The 18,332-nt window shown below is 38.8% G+C and overlaps 1 protein-coding gene across 1 annotated transcript in view; it reads left to right on the forward strand.

Annotated features, from left to right (window-relative positions):
* LOC132140905 (LHFPL tetraspan subfamily member 7 protein-like) overlaps positions 1 to 18,332 on the forward strand; it is a 155,214-nt gene that overhangs the window by 37,688 nt on the left and 99,194 nt on the right. The window contains exon 2 of the mRNA XM_059549963.1: positions 3,016 to 3,154. Within this exon, the coding sequence (XP_059405946.1) occupies positions 3,016 to 3,154 (139 nt within the window). The remainder of the gene's footprint in view (positions 1 to 3,015; positions 3,155 to 18,332) is intronic.

An 18,332-nucleotide genomic window follows, 5' to 3' on the forward strand; every position in this document is an offset into this window, starting at 1 on the left:
GAGTCTGATCACTTTGAAAAGTCACAGCACACTTGGCAAGCACCAGTAAGTACTGTATTGACTTAGAAGTATTCACTTAGAAGTATTGATTTCAGGAAGTACATTTCCACTTCCTAGCCATACGTAGACTATATACATTAGGGATAAAATATGCAAACTGCTTGTTTAACTTATGAGCATCATCAACATACCTGTCATAGACATCCTATTTATGATTTTCCAGGATACCGTTTAGTTCTGGATCTGATCTTTTGCAGCCCTAATATGTCTCTATTAGTTGTAATGAAACACGATAATGTTTGACAGCACAGTGGGCAAGAGTTCATTTCATCTAAAGGCTTCAAAGAAGGCAAGATCAAGAGATGGCGCTAAGAAAACCAGACATTTCTATGAATATATGAATACCATTTAAAGGGGAATGAGTTCTGTTTGAAGGAAATATGTTTCCGCTGAGTGCCTGCAACGCTCCACTTCTTCGTTTTCTGCGTTATTAGAATTTTTCCTATTTCCAGTGCAGACATGCAATTATTGGAACAGATGTTGTAATGTTGTCATCAGCACAAACAGTCATAATTACTACAAATGTTACTACAAGTTTCAGATGTCACCCATGAATCTGCCATCCCGTCTTTATTAGCGTTCCACTCTTACCATTAATGTCTTCGCCATTAGGACCACAAGGTAATGCAGTCACTGGCAATTGTATTATTATCGTGTGACTCCTTTCTGATACGTACTGCTAATGTGACAATGGCTCTAAGACCTGCACTCTGTTGTGTATGTGTATTGTTTGTGCAAGAGATGTGCTGATATCTTTTTAACATATGTTGTGTTTACTTTGTTGTTGATTTGGTCTAGTAAGTTTGATACTGCAGATCTAAACTCCAGCTGATCTAATGAAGAGGCAGTGAGATCAAACTGTCAGAAAGAAAACCTCAGTTTGAAATCTCTGAATGTTTCTCACTGAAAAGCAGCCACCTGTGACCCACCTCTATAGAAAGCCTCCATCTGAACACATTTTAGAATAGGCTACTGTAATGAAAAATGTATTAATACTAAAATACTGTTATGAAATATTCTTGTGTGTCTAGGGGGTGGTACTAAAAATAGTCTTTTTTTGTATGTTTATCCATATATGTGTATTATTTTTGTATATTTAAATTGTTGTGTAAGTGTACATTTTATACATGGATATTATTATGTGTAGCATATTTTTTTCAGTTTGTTTGTTTGTGACAGATTTTAGGTTTACGATAATGACACTATGTGGAATAATATAGTCCTGATTTTTTGTCTTTTAGTCTTTTTATAGTCTTTTGATTTTTAAATGTTAGGCTTATGGGAAACGAAAAGATTGGTTCATAGCAACATCTAAGCGTTAAGTTACAGATACTACCCAAATGAATCCATTTTTTTCACATCAATAATTCATGATGTCATTGTGTCCTGCCTCACAGGCTTAAATGTATTACATCAGAGTAAGATCAATTGCCTCTTGTCTCTGATATTCGTCCTCCGTGTTTTTGTTTTAGGGATTTTAATGCAAACTGTTTAGTTACTCTTTAGAGTTTTGTGTCATGGTCTAACAAAGACATGCAAACTCCTGCAGCCTGGTTTTGCAAACATCTGATTAAAAAAGCGCATATTTTAGAAATTGATCTCCTATTTGGGATGGCCTTTCTTTTTGGTTTTGGACCAGGCCTGTGGTGGTTGTGTAGTGCTGGAGTGAGCCTTTTGACTGATGAAGCGTTTGATTTGATGAAGAGGTTAGATAAGAGGGTCAGTACACACTGTCACTGTTTAACTAAATTGATCCCAATGAGTAAGCACTTAGAAAAGATTGATTGATTTCACACCTTATATTCCTGTCTAGCATTTTTTTCTGTGACTCTGTGCTCAGTGTTTAATGTTAAGTTTATAGTCAATCCAGAAAAATTAATTTTGTCATCATTTACTCATTTGTGCCATAACACACATAATTTCCATTCTTGTGAGTTTTTTTTTTTTTTTTTAAAGCAGATGAATCGCAGAGATGGTCAACATTTACTTTCACTTCAACTTTTACCTCAATAAACTCATAATTAGCTGCTTAGTGAGGTAGTTGTTAAGTTTAGGTATGGGGATTATGGATATTAAATATGGTCATACAGAATAAGACAATATGTGCTACAGTATATACTGTAAGTCTTAATAAACAGCTAGTATGCTAGTAATATGCATCTTAATAAATACTGCGAATTGGTCCTTAAATGAATAAAGTGTTGCCAAAAAATACTATACATATACGTATATATATTTACCTAGTGTATTTTTATTTGTATTTTAATTTTTATTGTATTTATATTTATTTGCAGTCAGCCGTATTATTATTAAAATGATACAAACCGTCATTAATCTTCACTATAACTGTTCTGTGTACCATTTATTTTTATTATCCACAATTATGTACTGTATTAATACATTCTACATATAATGTAGATGCATATTTATATTTTTTATAACTTGCTTTCAATGTTTGTTTAGACTATCCCAAATGAAAATGAAGAGCCCTTTAAGAAGAAAAAAAATCAATAAGAATACTTTAAAGATTGTTAATGCAATTAGAAACATATTTAGTTGTGAATGTGATTATTAAATTACTATAAGAGCCTAATAGTATCATAGTACAAAACGTTACTTTTATATTATATTATATTATATTATATTATATTATATTATATTATATTATATTATATTATATTATATTATATTATATTATATTATATTATATTATATTATATTATATTATATTATAATGTAAGGCTTTACATGGTTGGCCATGTTATGATTTTGTTCAGTGTTTAGTGCAGTTTGGATTTAAAATCTGTGGTTTTACCTTGACCTATTAAATCCAGTTGTGGACAGATTTACTCATTTAATGAGAACAGAATTAAATTTGTATTGCTTGAGTAGTAAAGTTTGAATTCTTATACGAGCAACAGTCTCTGTAAGGGTTGTGTGTTGTGTGTGTTGCAGACGAGTGCGGTGCTGTGTTCAGGAGGATGTGCTCTGCTAGCAGTCAGCTCCCTGCTGGCCATCATCACCATCTTCCTGCCCAGTGGAGCCTGTGAGAGGAGGATCTGCACATTGGCAGGATACATGCAGATGGCTGCAGGTTAGTGGCCGACTTACTATCTGACCTCTGATCAGCTCTTAAACACCAGCCCTTTGAGGACCCTGCTGAGTAGCTTTACATGACTGATCCTAGTCAGTAAAACCCTAATCTGAGGTTTAGACCAGAACCCCATAGACCATCTGAGGCATATTGCACACAAAAATGGCAAGAACTTTCCAAAATCTATACAAGACTAGTAAAACCTCAACTAATCTCTTTCTCACACTTCACGTTGAAGACTTTTCTCTTGGATCTTGTGATTTTGAGTACATGGAACAGCAGAGATCTTCAGAAACCTTCTCTCACCTCCCTCTCTGATATTATGTGATACATGCTGGAGCTTTGCTAGCTGCTTTGGTTATCTCATCTGAATTCTGTTGTGTTGTCAGACATCATGTTTCAAGTACATTGTTCATTTTTGGCAGAACAAGGGAGGAATGATTCAATTTGATATGATGTGGTATAAAGCACTTGAGGCCAAATTTAGGTAGCGCTTCATATTAAAAACGCAAAGACTCATGTTACACCTTCATTAAATTACGTGAAAGAGTTTATTCAAAAGCTGTTTACAATCCAGGCATAATATTTAGTGTGAGCAGATCCCTTCTGGGGGTTAATAACAGGTTATGCTGGTTTTCGGAATATGGTTGCTGGTCCATAGTGGTCTACAGAAAGATAACACTGGAGGAACAAAAAAAGATTTTGCTGCTTGTTTAATTTACTTAATGAGCTAAAGCAATACGATAACTTAATTTCATTATTTAGTCAACTTAAATATGTATGTTATGACTGCATAGGTTAAAGCTTATGGGTCTGTCACGTGATGAACGAATGACTCGAAAAACCCGAATTAAAATAAAAATGAATAAAAAAGAATAAAAATGGACATTTTCCTATATTATATGTACATATATGTACATATAATATAGGAAAACGGCCAATTTTATATATGTCACATATATTAAAAACCTATATCAAAACCTATATTAAAACATATATGCTTATATAGGTTTGGGGAAGTCGTGGCCTAATGGTTAGAGAGTCGGACTCGAAATCGATGGGTTGTGAGTTCGAGTCTCGGGCTGGCAGGAATTGGGGGGGGGGGGGGGGGGGGGGGGGGTGCATGTACAGTGCTCTCTCCACCCTCAATACCACGACTTAGGTGCCCTCGAGCAAGGCATTGAACCCCCAAATGCTCCCCAGGCGCCGCAGCATAAATGGCTGCTCCGGGTGTGTGTTCACAGTGTGTGTGTGTGTGTGTTCACTGCTCTGTGTGTGTGTGCACTTTGGATGGGTTAAATGCTTCTACATAGCGGTCAATTTTTGTTGTGTTTATTTAGTTATTGAGAGAAAGGCGCGCAGTATATATTTACATAATTATCCAAACGCCGCTCAGCAGCCTCAGGTTCTCAGGTTCTCAGGTTAACTGAAGCACTTCTTTTGAACTGAATCAGGAGAACTGAATCACAGTCTTGCGCTACAGCACCACACTGGCCAAACCGCATTATTGCAGGCTCTCACATTAGGTAGATGCGAGATCAAACCACAACTCAACATTTGCCGACAATTTGTTTTATCGTCGACGTTGTCGATAATGTCGACTGATTGTTTCAGCCCTAGTATATATATATATACTAAAGTCAATACGTTACAGAGAGTCATGCGCTTTCACATCTCCCAACTGCTCAAAATCATCTATTAACAGCACAATAAACCGATTACACAATACTAGAATGCAAAACAAAAGCACCCCAAAACAGAAACTCAAAGAGAAATTAAAGACTTTGACTTAACACAAGGAAAACGTTAGATTTTCTTACCTGACTGGTACTGCTCTGACTGAGGCCATTACGTGGCATATACACGCAGATAATAATAATTACCCTACAACAGCTCTATTAATAAATGTATTATAACATTTACACACAGTGTTCAAATTGGGATCTGCTATACTAATGTTTTTTTTTTTTTTTTTTAAGGTCTCTTCTGCTCAGCAAGGCTGTCTTTATTTGTACAGTAAAAAATACATGCCTGATTCAAGTTTCAAAAAATGGCCAAAATTATTATTTGATTAACTTATTATTCATTTTAAATAAAAATGTGCTTTGTTGGTATAATGTCTGAATGTAAAAAACAAACAAAAAAACATCAGTGTTGAGAAAATATTTTATAATAGTTTTTTTAATTGATTTGAATTCATCAAAACACAAATTGCAGCATTTGCATTTGTAAAAAGCACATTTTGGCAATTCAATTAATGCAATGGTGAAAAAAAGGCAAAATAAACCTACATGGGGGAAAATGTGAAAAAACGTGTTTGGTATTCGGCCTTCGGCCCAGTGTTTCATTTTGTTTGGCTTCAGCTTCAGCCAAGAATTTTCATTTCGGTGCATCCCTAATTGAATCCATCAGAATCTGGGATTTCTTGCAGGGTTGGCTTATTATTCCATATGGCAGGGGAATGTAATTCATAATTTCGGTTGCTATGTCCCAGACATTTCCTTCATACACACCCTCTGCCATGATAGACAGACTTTTTCTGAACATGGATTTTGAGACTGAACAGCCCATCCATTTGAAGCACTTTGTTGTAGAGCACATCAATCACAAAAGCTAAATTCGAATAAATACAGAAAGAAGTGTTTGCTCTCGACGCTGGTTGCTAGGCGATGACCATTGGCAGAATGTTGCGATGGAACGGTGAGGGCACTCAGAGATTTAGTGGTCACACTAAAAAGACAATTACAGCCCTTTAACACAGGCCAGCGGTTCAGGGGTGGCCACATGCCTCGTGCAGCACTGGCCTTCATTCAACTGACAAATACTTTTTTAAACAACAACATCCTACATATCTACTTGCACAAAAAGCAATTACAGGCACTCACGTTAAATAAATATTATGTTTATATGCCAGGAACATGTATATTTGGAGCACTGATTTCCATTATATCCTTGATATTCTTGAGGCCTTGGGAGTTTTTATTGGTGATGGGAATACAGTACACTTAAATGCTTGTTAAAATTGAGCCTTTGGGCTCTACATTGATTATTACAGAGAAACCTTAAATAATTTTAACAGCAGAGAATAAGTGCCTCATGCTGATATATTTCCCTGTTCTAATTAGAAAGTAATGATATTTCCAAAAAAGTACTGTAATAATGGAGAATGTAAAAGGGCACAGACTGCATTAGTATTCTCTGAGCATTGATTGAAGCATCTTTTCAAGGGTATAGACACTAGTAATCATCTTCAGCTCTGATAGATGCCCTCTTCCAAACAGACAGCCCTGCAAACAAGACCAGCCTTTCAGATTGCTGATAGCCCTTTCCAAGAAAGTTTTCTATCTTTTGCTGTAGTTGGAGAAAGTTTGTAAACTAATAAGCCTCTAAAGTTTCTGTGTGTTTGCTTTAAGGCAAAAGACGTACTGTATAGCTGATTATTTTTAATATTTTATGTGCTGTTATGCTTAAAGAAAAACATTCTCTTATCACTTGCTTTTAAAGTATGAGCAGATTCTCAGCCAGTCAGACTTTCAAACTGTCACAAACTACAAAACAGATATAATTAGACTAGACTATAACGCTCAGTGTTTCCCATCCAGAAGCTTGAAGGGGGTTTTGAATTCACTGTTTAAATTAAGATCAAGAGTCTCTATGATTTCACTCTTTAACTGTTCAAGTTTATGAAAAGCAAACAAGCTCAGCTGTTTTATAAAAGGAAGAACTGACAGAATCTGTTGTGAAAGATTACATTAAATGATAGTTTTGTATCAGCATTTATATAGGTAGGCTATTGTATCGGCCAGTCCTGGATATGTATGGGCAGACACAGGATATTTAATTGTTTTTCCTTGCACACTGAGTCCAATGCGTATTAATTCATCAATTGAGAAAAAAAAAAAAAAAAAAAGCAAAATAATACAAAATGGACTCTTCAAGTATTTTTTTTCTCTGCATATACTGTAGAAAACGTACTCAAAGAGATTTGGACTTTCACTTGGAGTTTTCAGCCAGCTTTGTATTGTTACAGTGTTTGTGGCCTAAGTAACTGAACAATGCGTAGCCTGCACCAGGATATCACTGTTTAGTTGTCAGTTCCGGGGCTTTATAAAAACCCTCCAGGGCTTTTCTCTGTTTTCTCTAGTCGTATAGCATTGATTAAAAAAGTCATGTTTTTGAATAGACAGCCAATGTATATTAAAATCCCTTTTGTCTGTGGTGAATTACCACTCTTAAGACATGACTTGGCCTTCATAGACTTGAAACTGGACTTGAACTCTGTCAAAAACTTGTGAATATGTTTTCTGTGTTGATCAAGTTTAGTTGTTGGTTAGCTGCTTATGTATCAGATTTTCTCCATGTCTTTCATCTATGTCTGTGCTTCCTGTATTTAGATGAATTATTGTATAAAGCACTGAATCACACTTATACCGATGCACTATAAACCATCTCATAAGCATTGGAAAGCCTGCTGCTTTGTCTACATTACATCCCACACAAGAGTAAGAAAAACAACTCTGTCTAGATCGCAAACTCATTGTAATTTTAGACCAGCACATGTAATAAGAAATTTAACTCTCTGGTGTGTTCACTTTGTTCTCTGTATCTTCGTAAACCGGGGTTAATTTATAGCTAAAATATGGATGCAAAGATCACAGGAGAGAGTGTTTGTTTGCTGATGTGAAATGAGGGAACCGAAGTATAATGGCCCTGTGAAAACAATGAAGGTATTATGCAGAGGAAATGATAGCAGAGCTGCATTTAATGTGATGATGGCAGCTTCAGAGTTATTCACAACAAACAAGAGCCTCTTATGGCACTCATTGATTCCGCTGTGTGTGTGTGTGTGTGTGGGCATGTTTTTGTGACATATCAGGACACAACTCTGTATAATGACATGGGTATGACACAGGTATTACTAGGAGAGGGTGACTTATGAGGACATAACCCATGTCCCCATTTTTCAAAACGCTAATAAATCATACAGAATGATTTTTTTTTTTTGAGAAAGTAAAAATGCACAAAGTTTCTTGTGAGGGTTAGGGTTAGGTGTAGGATGAGAGAATATACAGTTTGTATAGTATAAAAACCATAACGCCTATGGGATTTCCCCACTTTTCACAAAAACAAACGAGTGTGTGTGATTGTTAGTGGGATGATATATATGTAGCACCCTACATATCAGTAATGGCGTACTTGAGCTCTTAGGGCGGGTACCCGGGTTCAAACTTTGCAGTCTCTCGACTAATTATAAGGGAACTCTCTTTACACCCTTCAGCACAAACACTATTCCCTATGTTTAGCTATAACCCTGAATTTTTAGGTGAATGTAAATTAACACAATAGGAATTTTCAGATTAACCTTCAACCCAACCAATTAGTGAAACTCGATGAAATCACTTCAAGTAAAACGATTACAATGTTTATTAAAACAAATACAACCCGAATTCCGGAAAAGTTGGGACGTTTTTTAAATTTTAATAAAATGAAAACTAAAGGAATTTCAAATCATATGAGCCAATATTTTATTCACAATAGAACATAGATAACGTAGCAAATGTTTAAACTGAGAAATTTTACACTTTTATCCACTTAATTAGCTCATTTAAAATTTAATGCCTGCTACAGGTCTCAAAAAAGTTGGCACGGGGGCAACAAATGGCTAAAAAAGCAAGCAGTTTTGAAAAGATTCAGCTGGGAGAACATCTAGTGATTAATTAAGTTAATTGATATCAGGTCTGTAACATGATTAGCTATAAAAGCTTTGTCTTAGAGAAGCAGAGTCTCTCAGAAGTAAAGATGGGCAGAGGCTCTCCAATCTGTGAAAGACTGCGTAAAAAAATTGTGGAAAACTTTAAAAACAATGTTCCTCAACGTCAAATTGCAAAGGCTTTGCAAATCTCATCATCTACAGTGCATAACATCATCAAAAGATTCAGAGAAACTGGAGAAATCTCTGTGCGTAAGGGACAAGGAGACCTTTATTGAATGCCCGTGGTCTTCGGGCTCTCAGATGACACTGCATCACTCATCGGCATGATTGTGTCAATGACATTACTAAATGGGCCCAGGAATACTTTCAGAAACCACTGTCGGTAAACACAATCCGCCGTGCCATCAGCAGATGCCAACTAAAGCTCTATCATGCAAAAAGGAAGCCATATGTGAACATGGTCCAGAAGTGCCGTCGTGTCCTGTGGGCCAAGGCTCATTTAAAATGGACTATTTCAAAGTGGAATAGTGTTTTATGGTCAGACGAGTCCAAATTTGACATTCTTGTTGGAAATCACGGACGCCGTGTCCTCCGGGCTAAAGAGGAGGGAGACCTTCCAGCATGTTATCAGCCTTCAGTTCAAAAGCCAGCATCTCTGATGGTATGGGGGTGCATAAGTGCATACGGTATGGGCAGCTTGCATGTTTTGGAAGGCTCTGTGAATGCTGAAAGGTATATAAAGGTTTTAGAGCAACATATGCTTCCCTCCAAACAATGTCTATTTCAGAGAAGGCCTTGTTTATTTCAGCAGGACAATGCAAAACCACATACTGCAGCTATAACAACAGCATGGCTTCGTCGTAGAAGAGTCTGGGTGCTAACCTGGCCTGCCTGCAGTCCAGATCTTTCACCTATAGAGAACATTTGGCGCATCATTAAACGAAAAATACGTCAAAGACGACCACGAACTCTTCAGCAGCTGGAAATCTATATAAGGCAAGAATGGGACCAAATTCCAACAGCAAAACTCCAGCAACTCATAGCCTCAATGCCCAGACGTCTTCAAACTGTTTTGAAAAGAAAAGGAGATGCTACACCATGGTAAACATGCCCCGTCCCAACTATTTTGAGACCTGTAGCAGAAATCAAAATTGAAATGAGCTCATTTTGTGCATAAAATTGTAAACTTTCTCAGTTTAAACATTTGCTATGTTATCTATGTTCTATTGTGAATAAAATATTGGCTCATGTGATTTGAAATTCCTTTAGTTTTCATTTTATTAAAATTTAAAAAACGTCCCAACTTTTCCGGAATTCAGGTTGTATGAATTTAAATGAAAACGGTAAACTACAATTAACTGCCTCTTTTAAAATGAGCACAATTGGGCAGTTAGAATATTAAATGATACACATTCTCAGATAAATGTACTTTTAGAATTGTATGTCAATCTACAGAGGAATATAGAGTTGGCTGTTGAGTATGACTCTTTTTACCAAATAATAAATCAAATGTCTCTCAATATGGTTCTTACACGGTTTTAAATGCCCATCTATTTACATGTAGAATATATGAAACTTCCCTTTAACAGAAAAGGAATAATAATAAATCAAACCCCTCATAGGAAATACAACAGCAGTTATAATTTGACAGATAAACACATTAACTCACGTGGGCCCCCACACACACACACATAGAATCACGCTCACCCCTCGTTGCAGGCCTGTAACCGTTGCTCGCGTGCGTTGTGGCCGCAAAACAAAAAGATAATTGGCCGCTTCACTCCGAAGAGCCAAATAAATATTAAATGGGATACCTTAACCGTAGTGAAGAGTCCTCCCTTGTTAGGAAACTTTAATCCCTCGGTTCTCACTGATATGCACGTCCTGGTGATCCTCGCGATCCCTCATTGCCAGGGGAACCCTGAATCTCTCGGTAATTCAGGGCGCTACCTGGATGTCCAGTCGCTAAGCTTCTCCTTATCACCGTTATTCACGTTGATATTAAAAGTTCACTTTAGTATTCAGCTACTCAGTCACTATTTCGTTTGTAGTAAGCACTAACTCGTCTGGAACTCACACAAGTGTACTGACAAACAGAAAGTTAACTCAGCTTTCAGCTTACAGCCAGCGAACCTTGTGAAAACAAAACAAATACTGCTAAATAAACTATTTCAATACTTTTGGTTGCTCAAAGAAATAAAATCAACCAATCCTATTCGGATTAATCGTGATTCTCTCACACATACAACGGCGCGCTTCGACACACACCTATTCCATTTGCTTCCTCTCTTCTTCTCTCCTATCCCCCTCCACTCTCAAGAACCAATCAAACTTCACATTATGTAGATATCAGGCGGGCTTATCCAATTATTCACCAATGAATAACGGACAAACACTAACTTGTTAGTAAAACCCACGTTTTACACATGTACATTACAACCAAACTATAACACAAACGGTGCTCTTAAAGGGGTAGATGCCCATATACACATTCTAAAGAACTATGAATTCAGTACCCAAGAAACATTATTATTAAAGTTCCTAAAATCTTTTTATTTAACTTTGAGGGGAATATACCTGGGTCACACCCCCCCCCCCTAAAATTATCATGTCCCCATGAGATTACAGGGAAAGTCAAACTCAAGTCTGTATTGTGGCCATTAAAGCTGAATTAGAGTTTACTTTGTTACACTTAGCACACTGGGCCAGTGGATAACACCAGAAGGTACCACAAACGTTTTTCTTCTCCCGAGAGTTCCCAAGATGTATGACCATACCCTTGTATACAATAGCTAAAGGTCTGTATGAAGGCTTGCTGAGATTATCATAGCTTAGCTTTATGACCGGTTTCATGGTTCTCCTTGAACGTCTATCCGTAGATGCTCCCTCCACTGTTGGAAGGTTGCTGACTTGAACTTTCTCTTTTGGTAACTCCTCCACCTCAATTTCAGGGTTTGAATAGGAATTCTCTCTCATATTCTCTTCCAGACTTTCCTCAGACACATTGTCTTTTAAAGTTCTACTTCCATCAGCACTGTGCACAACTTCCTCACCAACAAGTTCAGGCAATAATGTGTGCAGTGGCTTGGTCCGCATTCCACTTCGGTCTGGTACATGGTAGCAAATATCATCCTCGCTCTCAGAAGACGTTTCCACTCTGTTGGGTTCATTCGTAGTAGCTACTTTTTCTCTTAATTGTTTTTTCTTCACACTTTGTGCCCTAGTTACTGGAGGTCTTATGTCTTCTCCACCACTCAGAGCAGGAATTCCCACACTGTCTCGAATTGGCAACAGATGTTCTCAGATGTGGAGAGTCCTCAATCGTCCAGTTCCTGTCTCCGGTCTTAGCTTATATACAGGTAAGTGTCTTAACCTCTCCACTACTATGTAAGGAACAGAATTCCACCTGTCCTCCAATTTATGCTTTCCTGTTTGAGCCTGGTTTCGAATGAAAACACGATCTCCTTTTTCCAACATTTGAGGTTTCACTCTCTTGTCATAATGTTGTTTATTCCTTTGATGTTTTTCAAAGAAGCCTCCTCTGCTAATTGGTAAGCTTCTTGAAGTTCATGTCTCATTCTTTCCACATACTGCTGATATGGAACTTCATTATCTCCATTAGGTGAAGTGCCAAAACAAAGATCCACAGGTAGGCGAGCCTCCCATCCAAACAATAGATAATACGGCGAGTAACCAGTCGCTTCGTTCTTGGTACAATTATAAGCATGTACCAGCTGGCTAATATATTGGCTCCATTTTGCTTTCTTTGCAGGATCAAGGGTACCCAACATTGAAAGAAGGGTGCGATTGAATCGCTCAGGTTGAGGTTCACCCTGCGGATGGTAAGGTGAGGTACGAGATTTTCGGATCCCCAACATCCCCAGAAGCTCTTTAATGAGACGGCTCTCAAAGTCTCGGCCTTGATCCGAATGTATTCGTGCAGGCAATCCATAGTGGAAAAAAAATTTCTCGCACAGAACCTTGGCCACGGTCACAGCTCTTTGATCCTTTGTAGGGAAGGCTTGAGCATAACGTGTAAAATGATCTGTTATGATCAGTACATTTGCAATCCCTTTTGAATTAGGTTCTATGGAGAGGAAATCCATACATACAGGATCTAAAGGCCCACTGCTACTGATGCGATTCAGTGGGGATGACCTCTGTGGCAAAGTTTTCCTGACCACACACTTTCCAAAAGTCTTCACATAACGCACAATGTCCTGGTATATTTTAGGCGAGTAGAACCTATCTCTTAGCAGTTCAAAAGTCCGCTCAACCCCCAAGTGACCTGCATCATCATGCAAGGATTTCATTACCTGAGGATGGAACTTCTCAGGTAAAACCATTTGCCATCTTTCTTTTCCATCTTGATCAGTGGTTACGCTATATAGAAGATTGTCTCTGATGGTTAATTTTTGGCTTTGTCGTTGTAATAGTGCCACAGCTGGATTTGAGCTTTTGGGCATGGTAAGCACCTTGTTTGAAGCCACTTTTTTACTGGAGCAATGATGGTGTCTTGGTCCTGAGCTGACCTCAGATCTTCGTGTGTCCACCACTCCATTTGACCAGTTTCAAGCTGGGCAGGACAAGCATACATTGTTGGAATACTTTGTGGAGAGACACAGAGTTGGTCTATCAACCTTGAAGGAGACTCACCACCTAAAGAAGAGCTGGTTAGTTGACATACAGCCTTCACTGCTGTTTGTGGTATTTCTTCTTACTCTTCAGACTCCATGCTGGAAGGATATCGAGAAAGTACATCTGCATCCACATTTTGTTTTCCTGGCTTGTTCTGTAAGCTAAAACCATAAGTGGCTAATGCGGCAAGCCATCGATGTCCAGTGGCATTCAACTTGGCACTGGTCAAGATGTGAGTAGATTATTATCAGTTCTCACAACAAACCTGACGCCATACAAGAAGTCATGGAACTTATCAACTACTGCCCACTTGAGAGCCAGGAACTCAAGTTGGTGTGTGGGATAATGCTGCTCGGTAGAACTCAACTTTTGGCTTGCATAAGCCAGGGGACGCAACCCCTCTGAGTATTCTTGATTCCGGACTGCACCTAAACCATTGGAACTGGCGTCAACATGAAGCACATAGTGGCTTAGTGGAATCCGCAAAAGCCAAGACCGGGGCATTAGTAAGGCAGTGAGCAATCTTCCTGAAGGCCTCTGTACATGCTTGATTCCAGCATTCACCAAAGGGTTCCATTTCCTTGAAATACTTCCCTGTTGAAGCAGTGTCTCCTTTCCCTTTCACTGGTGGATAACCTTTGGTGAGGTCTGTCAGTGGTCTCACAATTGCGGAATAATCCTTAATAAAGCGCCGGTAAAACCCGCAAAATCCTAGGAAAGACCGCAAGGACTTGAGATCAGTCGGCATTTTCCAGCGAGTGACTACATCCACCTTCTCTGGGCCTGGGGCAATTCCAGAAGCAGAAACAATATGTCCAACATACTTAACCATCTTGAGGAGTTTGGGCTAAAAGTGTCCATCGATAAATGCCAATTCTGCCAAGAGAAAGTTAAGCACTTTGAAGAGTCTCTCTTCATGTTCTTCCAGAGTACGACCAAACACAAACAAATCATCCAGATAAACAATAACCTGCAGTAAATGCATGTCTCCTACTACCTTTTCCATGAGCCGCTGGAACGTAGCAGGAACTCCAGTAACTCCAATAACTCCTTGTGGCATGCGCTCAAACTGATAAAATCCCAATGGGCATATGAATGCAGTTTTTTCCTTGCTCTCCTCTGCCATCTCGACCTGATAGTAACCACTTCGCAAGTCTAATACTGTAAACCATCTGCTACCAGACAAGCAATCCAACACATCATCTATTCTCGGGGTTGTGTACTGGTTAGGAATAGTTCAACGGTTGAGTGTGCGATAGTCAATGCACATCCTCACACTTCAATTTTTCTTTCTAGCAATCACAATGGGTGATGCGTAAGGACTTCGAGACTCTTTTATTATGCCCGATGCCAGTAGGTCCTTTATGTGTCGATGCACATCATCAATGTTGGCAGGAGTTATACGACGGGATTTCTCTCTGAATGGTCTGGGGTCATTTAATTGAATGTGATGTTTCACACCCTTTGCCAATCCAACATCCCACTCCTCAAGGGAGAACACATTGATCCTTCCAGACAGCGTTTGCCGTAACCTTTTATCCCATTCAACAGGAATGACACACGTGCCAAAATTAAACAAATCTGGGTCAATCTTCTTTGATTTGCTTCTCTCTCTGCAAGTCTCTGTGACAGTATCAGTTGGAAACATGTGAGCACCTGGCTCTTTGGTTAAGCAAACATCAGGGTAGTTGGACTGGATTCGTAGTGCATGCAACACATGAGGAGTATTAGTGTTTACACTCAATGCAGCTTGTCTTCCAAAAAAACTGGAATTTGTCCCAATTATCACAGGGACTTGCTGAAAACCTTGGGGCTCAGGACAAACCAATGCTAGAATGGAGATAGGTTCTTCCACTCCAGTAAAAGGAACAGGAAATGAGACATCAATCACTATGTACCCCTTGTACGGATAGCTTGAGGAGCTCAATCCCCAAATTGAAAGTCCATGAAGAGGCTGTAAAGGCACCTCAGATAGGTATTTGGAATACCAGGAGTCAAAAACAATTGTTACCTGAGACCCAATGTCTAGCAGCGCTTTGCACGGATGTCCATTTATCTTCACTGAAACAGTGGATGAAGGACCCACCAGCCCTTTTGGAAGGCAGTTTGCTCCTGAGACTTTCTTAGCGAACGGACCAGTTTCTGAATAACCAATGAAAGATTCTCAGGAGCTTTACATTTTGTGGCAATGTGCCCATCTTCGCCACACCGGTAACAGAAGAAATCCTCCCTATCAGTGGAAGATCTGGTCCTTGACTGAGCAGAAACAGGTGTTGATTGCTGTTGCTGAGCATGGGTTACTGGCAAACCATAGCCTACCTCCATTACTCCTAACTTCTGCTGCAGCTGTTGTATTTGTTGTTTCAGGGCTTCGACTTCATCTGGTGGTGTCTCTACACTTTTCTTAGTGGGCTTAGATTTTGACTCCAGCATCCTGTGAGCATTTGAAATTTTTGGAGATTCATCACTTAATCTGGTTTTCAAGGCCTGGATCTCTGCTCTTAACTCACTTACAACTGCAAAGCTGAGTTTTGTTCCTGACTCTGTACTGTCTTTACAGCAGTTCTGATTTTCTGTCTGGCGGCTTCACTCTCTACTGCTTCTCGGATCTCATTTAACAGAGCTAAGAAGGTAGGTGGTTGCATTTTTCTCTCTCGCAGCCTTAACTGTAGAAGCATCAGATCTGACTCTACTGCTCCTCTAATCAATTGCTCTACTCTCACTCTATCCACCATCTGTGGGGACAGTCCACCTCTTTTTACCACTTTAGTTAATGAAATCTCTACTCTGCAGAGGAAATCAGACATTGCTTCCCCAGGACACTGGCGGAGAAGACGGAAAGCAAAATACAAATCTTTGCCTGATTCAGAGGTTCCGAAAGTACTTTCTAAAGCTTCTAGATACTGTAGAGCATCAGCATCAGGACTAGAAAGTCTCACAGCTTTCACAATATCAAGAGCAGGCCCCTTTAAGCTCTCCACAATTCTTCTTCTTTTCTCTTTCTCAGAGCACTCGCATTCTGTGATCACCATGTGAGCTTGGTCCATCCAGTTCTCCATATTTTCTTCTCCCGTCCATGTAGGAACAGAACCAGAAAAAGTACATAACCATCTATATGCACTACTGTCAGTGGTTTGTCTGCCCTTTTTGTCCAACAGATCCCCCACAGCCTGGATGATTGACTCAGGAGAACCAGCACTGTGACTGGAAGGAGAAACTAAGGATTGCAAATCCTGCATGGACTTCCCTTCTTTAGCGAGAAACATTGCCAGCTTTTCAGTAAACTTTGCAGGAGAGGGATCACACTCCTGAACTATTACCAGCCTCCAGGGATCTTCCCCCTCAACAGGCAGCAATACTGGTGGAGCAGTCAAAGGGTTCACAGCTTCCCTACACTCACATAATACTTTTAAAGTATTAGAGCTAACACCTGTTTTGGTAGCTCTTACACGTACCCTTCCCCAAGCTTTCACAGTCTGAGCTACATCCTCAATATAGGCCACATCAGCTTCAGCAGAAACCCCTACCAGCAAAATGGCATGCGTTTCATCCACCACAGCCTCTTTGCACCATGAAATAAGTTCTGCTCGGAGCTCAGGGTTTTCACTCGAATCCATCACTGCATGCAGGATTAGAACAGAACTAAGTTAAGGGTGTTTATGGTTTAACTATTAAACTAGGGTGTTAGAAAAAAAAGAAAGTCCCCGTACGGGCCACCATTTTATGTAGCACCCTCTTCCCTCTCAGCAATGACGTACTTGAGCTCTCAATTCAAGTAAAACGATTACAATGTTTATTAAAACAAATATGAATTGTTAGGAAACTTTAATCCCTCGGTTCTCACTGATATGCACGTCCTGGTGATCCTCGCGATCCCTCGTTGCCAGGGGAACCCTGAATCTCTCGGTAATTTAGGGCGCTACCTGGATGTCCAGTCACTAAGCTTCTCCTTATCACCATTATTCACGTTGATATTAAAAGTTCACTTTAGTATTCAGCTACTCAGTCACTATTTCGTTTGTAGTAAGCACTAACTCGTCTGGAACTCACACAAGTGTACTGACAAACAAAAAGTTAACTCAGCTTTCAGCTTACAGCCAGCGAACCTTGTGAAAACAAAACAAATACTGCTAAATAAACTATTTCAATACTTTTGGTTGCTCAAAGAAATAAAATCAACCAATCCTATTCGGATTAATCGCGATTCTCTCACACATACAACGGTGCGCTTCGACACACACCTATTCCATTCGCTTCCTCTTTTCTTCTCTCCTTTCCCCCTTCACTCTCAAGAACCAATCAAACTTCACATTACGTAGATATCAGTAATTTTTTGAGATAGGAATTTGGGGTTTTCATGAGCTGTATGCCAAAATCATCAGTATTAAAACAATAAAAGACCTGAAATATTTCAGTTGGTGTGCAATGAATCTAAAATATATGAAAGTTAAATTTTTATCGTTACATCATGGAAAATAATGAACTTTATCACAATATGCTAATTTTTTTAGAAGGACCTGTATATAATTGTATATTAATAAAGTAAAACACTAAAAATAAAATGTTTTTCTTACAGCTTATGTATCATTTTAATTGAACATTTAAACTATTTTAAGTATATAGCATGCATGTTCATTATGGGATTTTCTAAATGTTAGTAAATTATTTGTTTTTAAACAAACTGAGCATATATACGACAGCATGGGTAAAATAACTGATTAGCACAATTGATTATCTGATATCAACCAATACCATTATAGCATAATAATAAAGAATGAGTAGGTGTATACAAAGTTAAATTCTATTGTAATCATTTGTTCATCTTAA

Source organism: Carassius carassius, chromosome 5 (assembly GCF_963082965.1).
Source record: "Carassius carassius chromosome 5, fCarCar2.1, whole genome shotgun sequence".
Taxonomy (NCBI): Eukaryota; Metazoa; Chordata; class Actinopteri; order Cypriniformes; family Cyprinidae; genus Carassius; species Carassius carassius.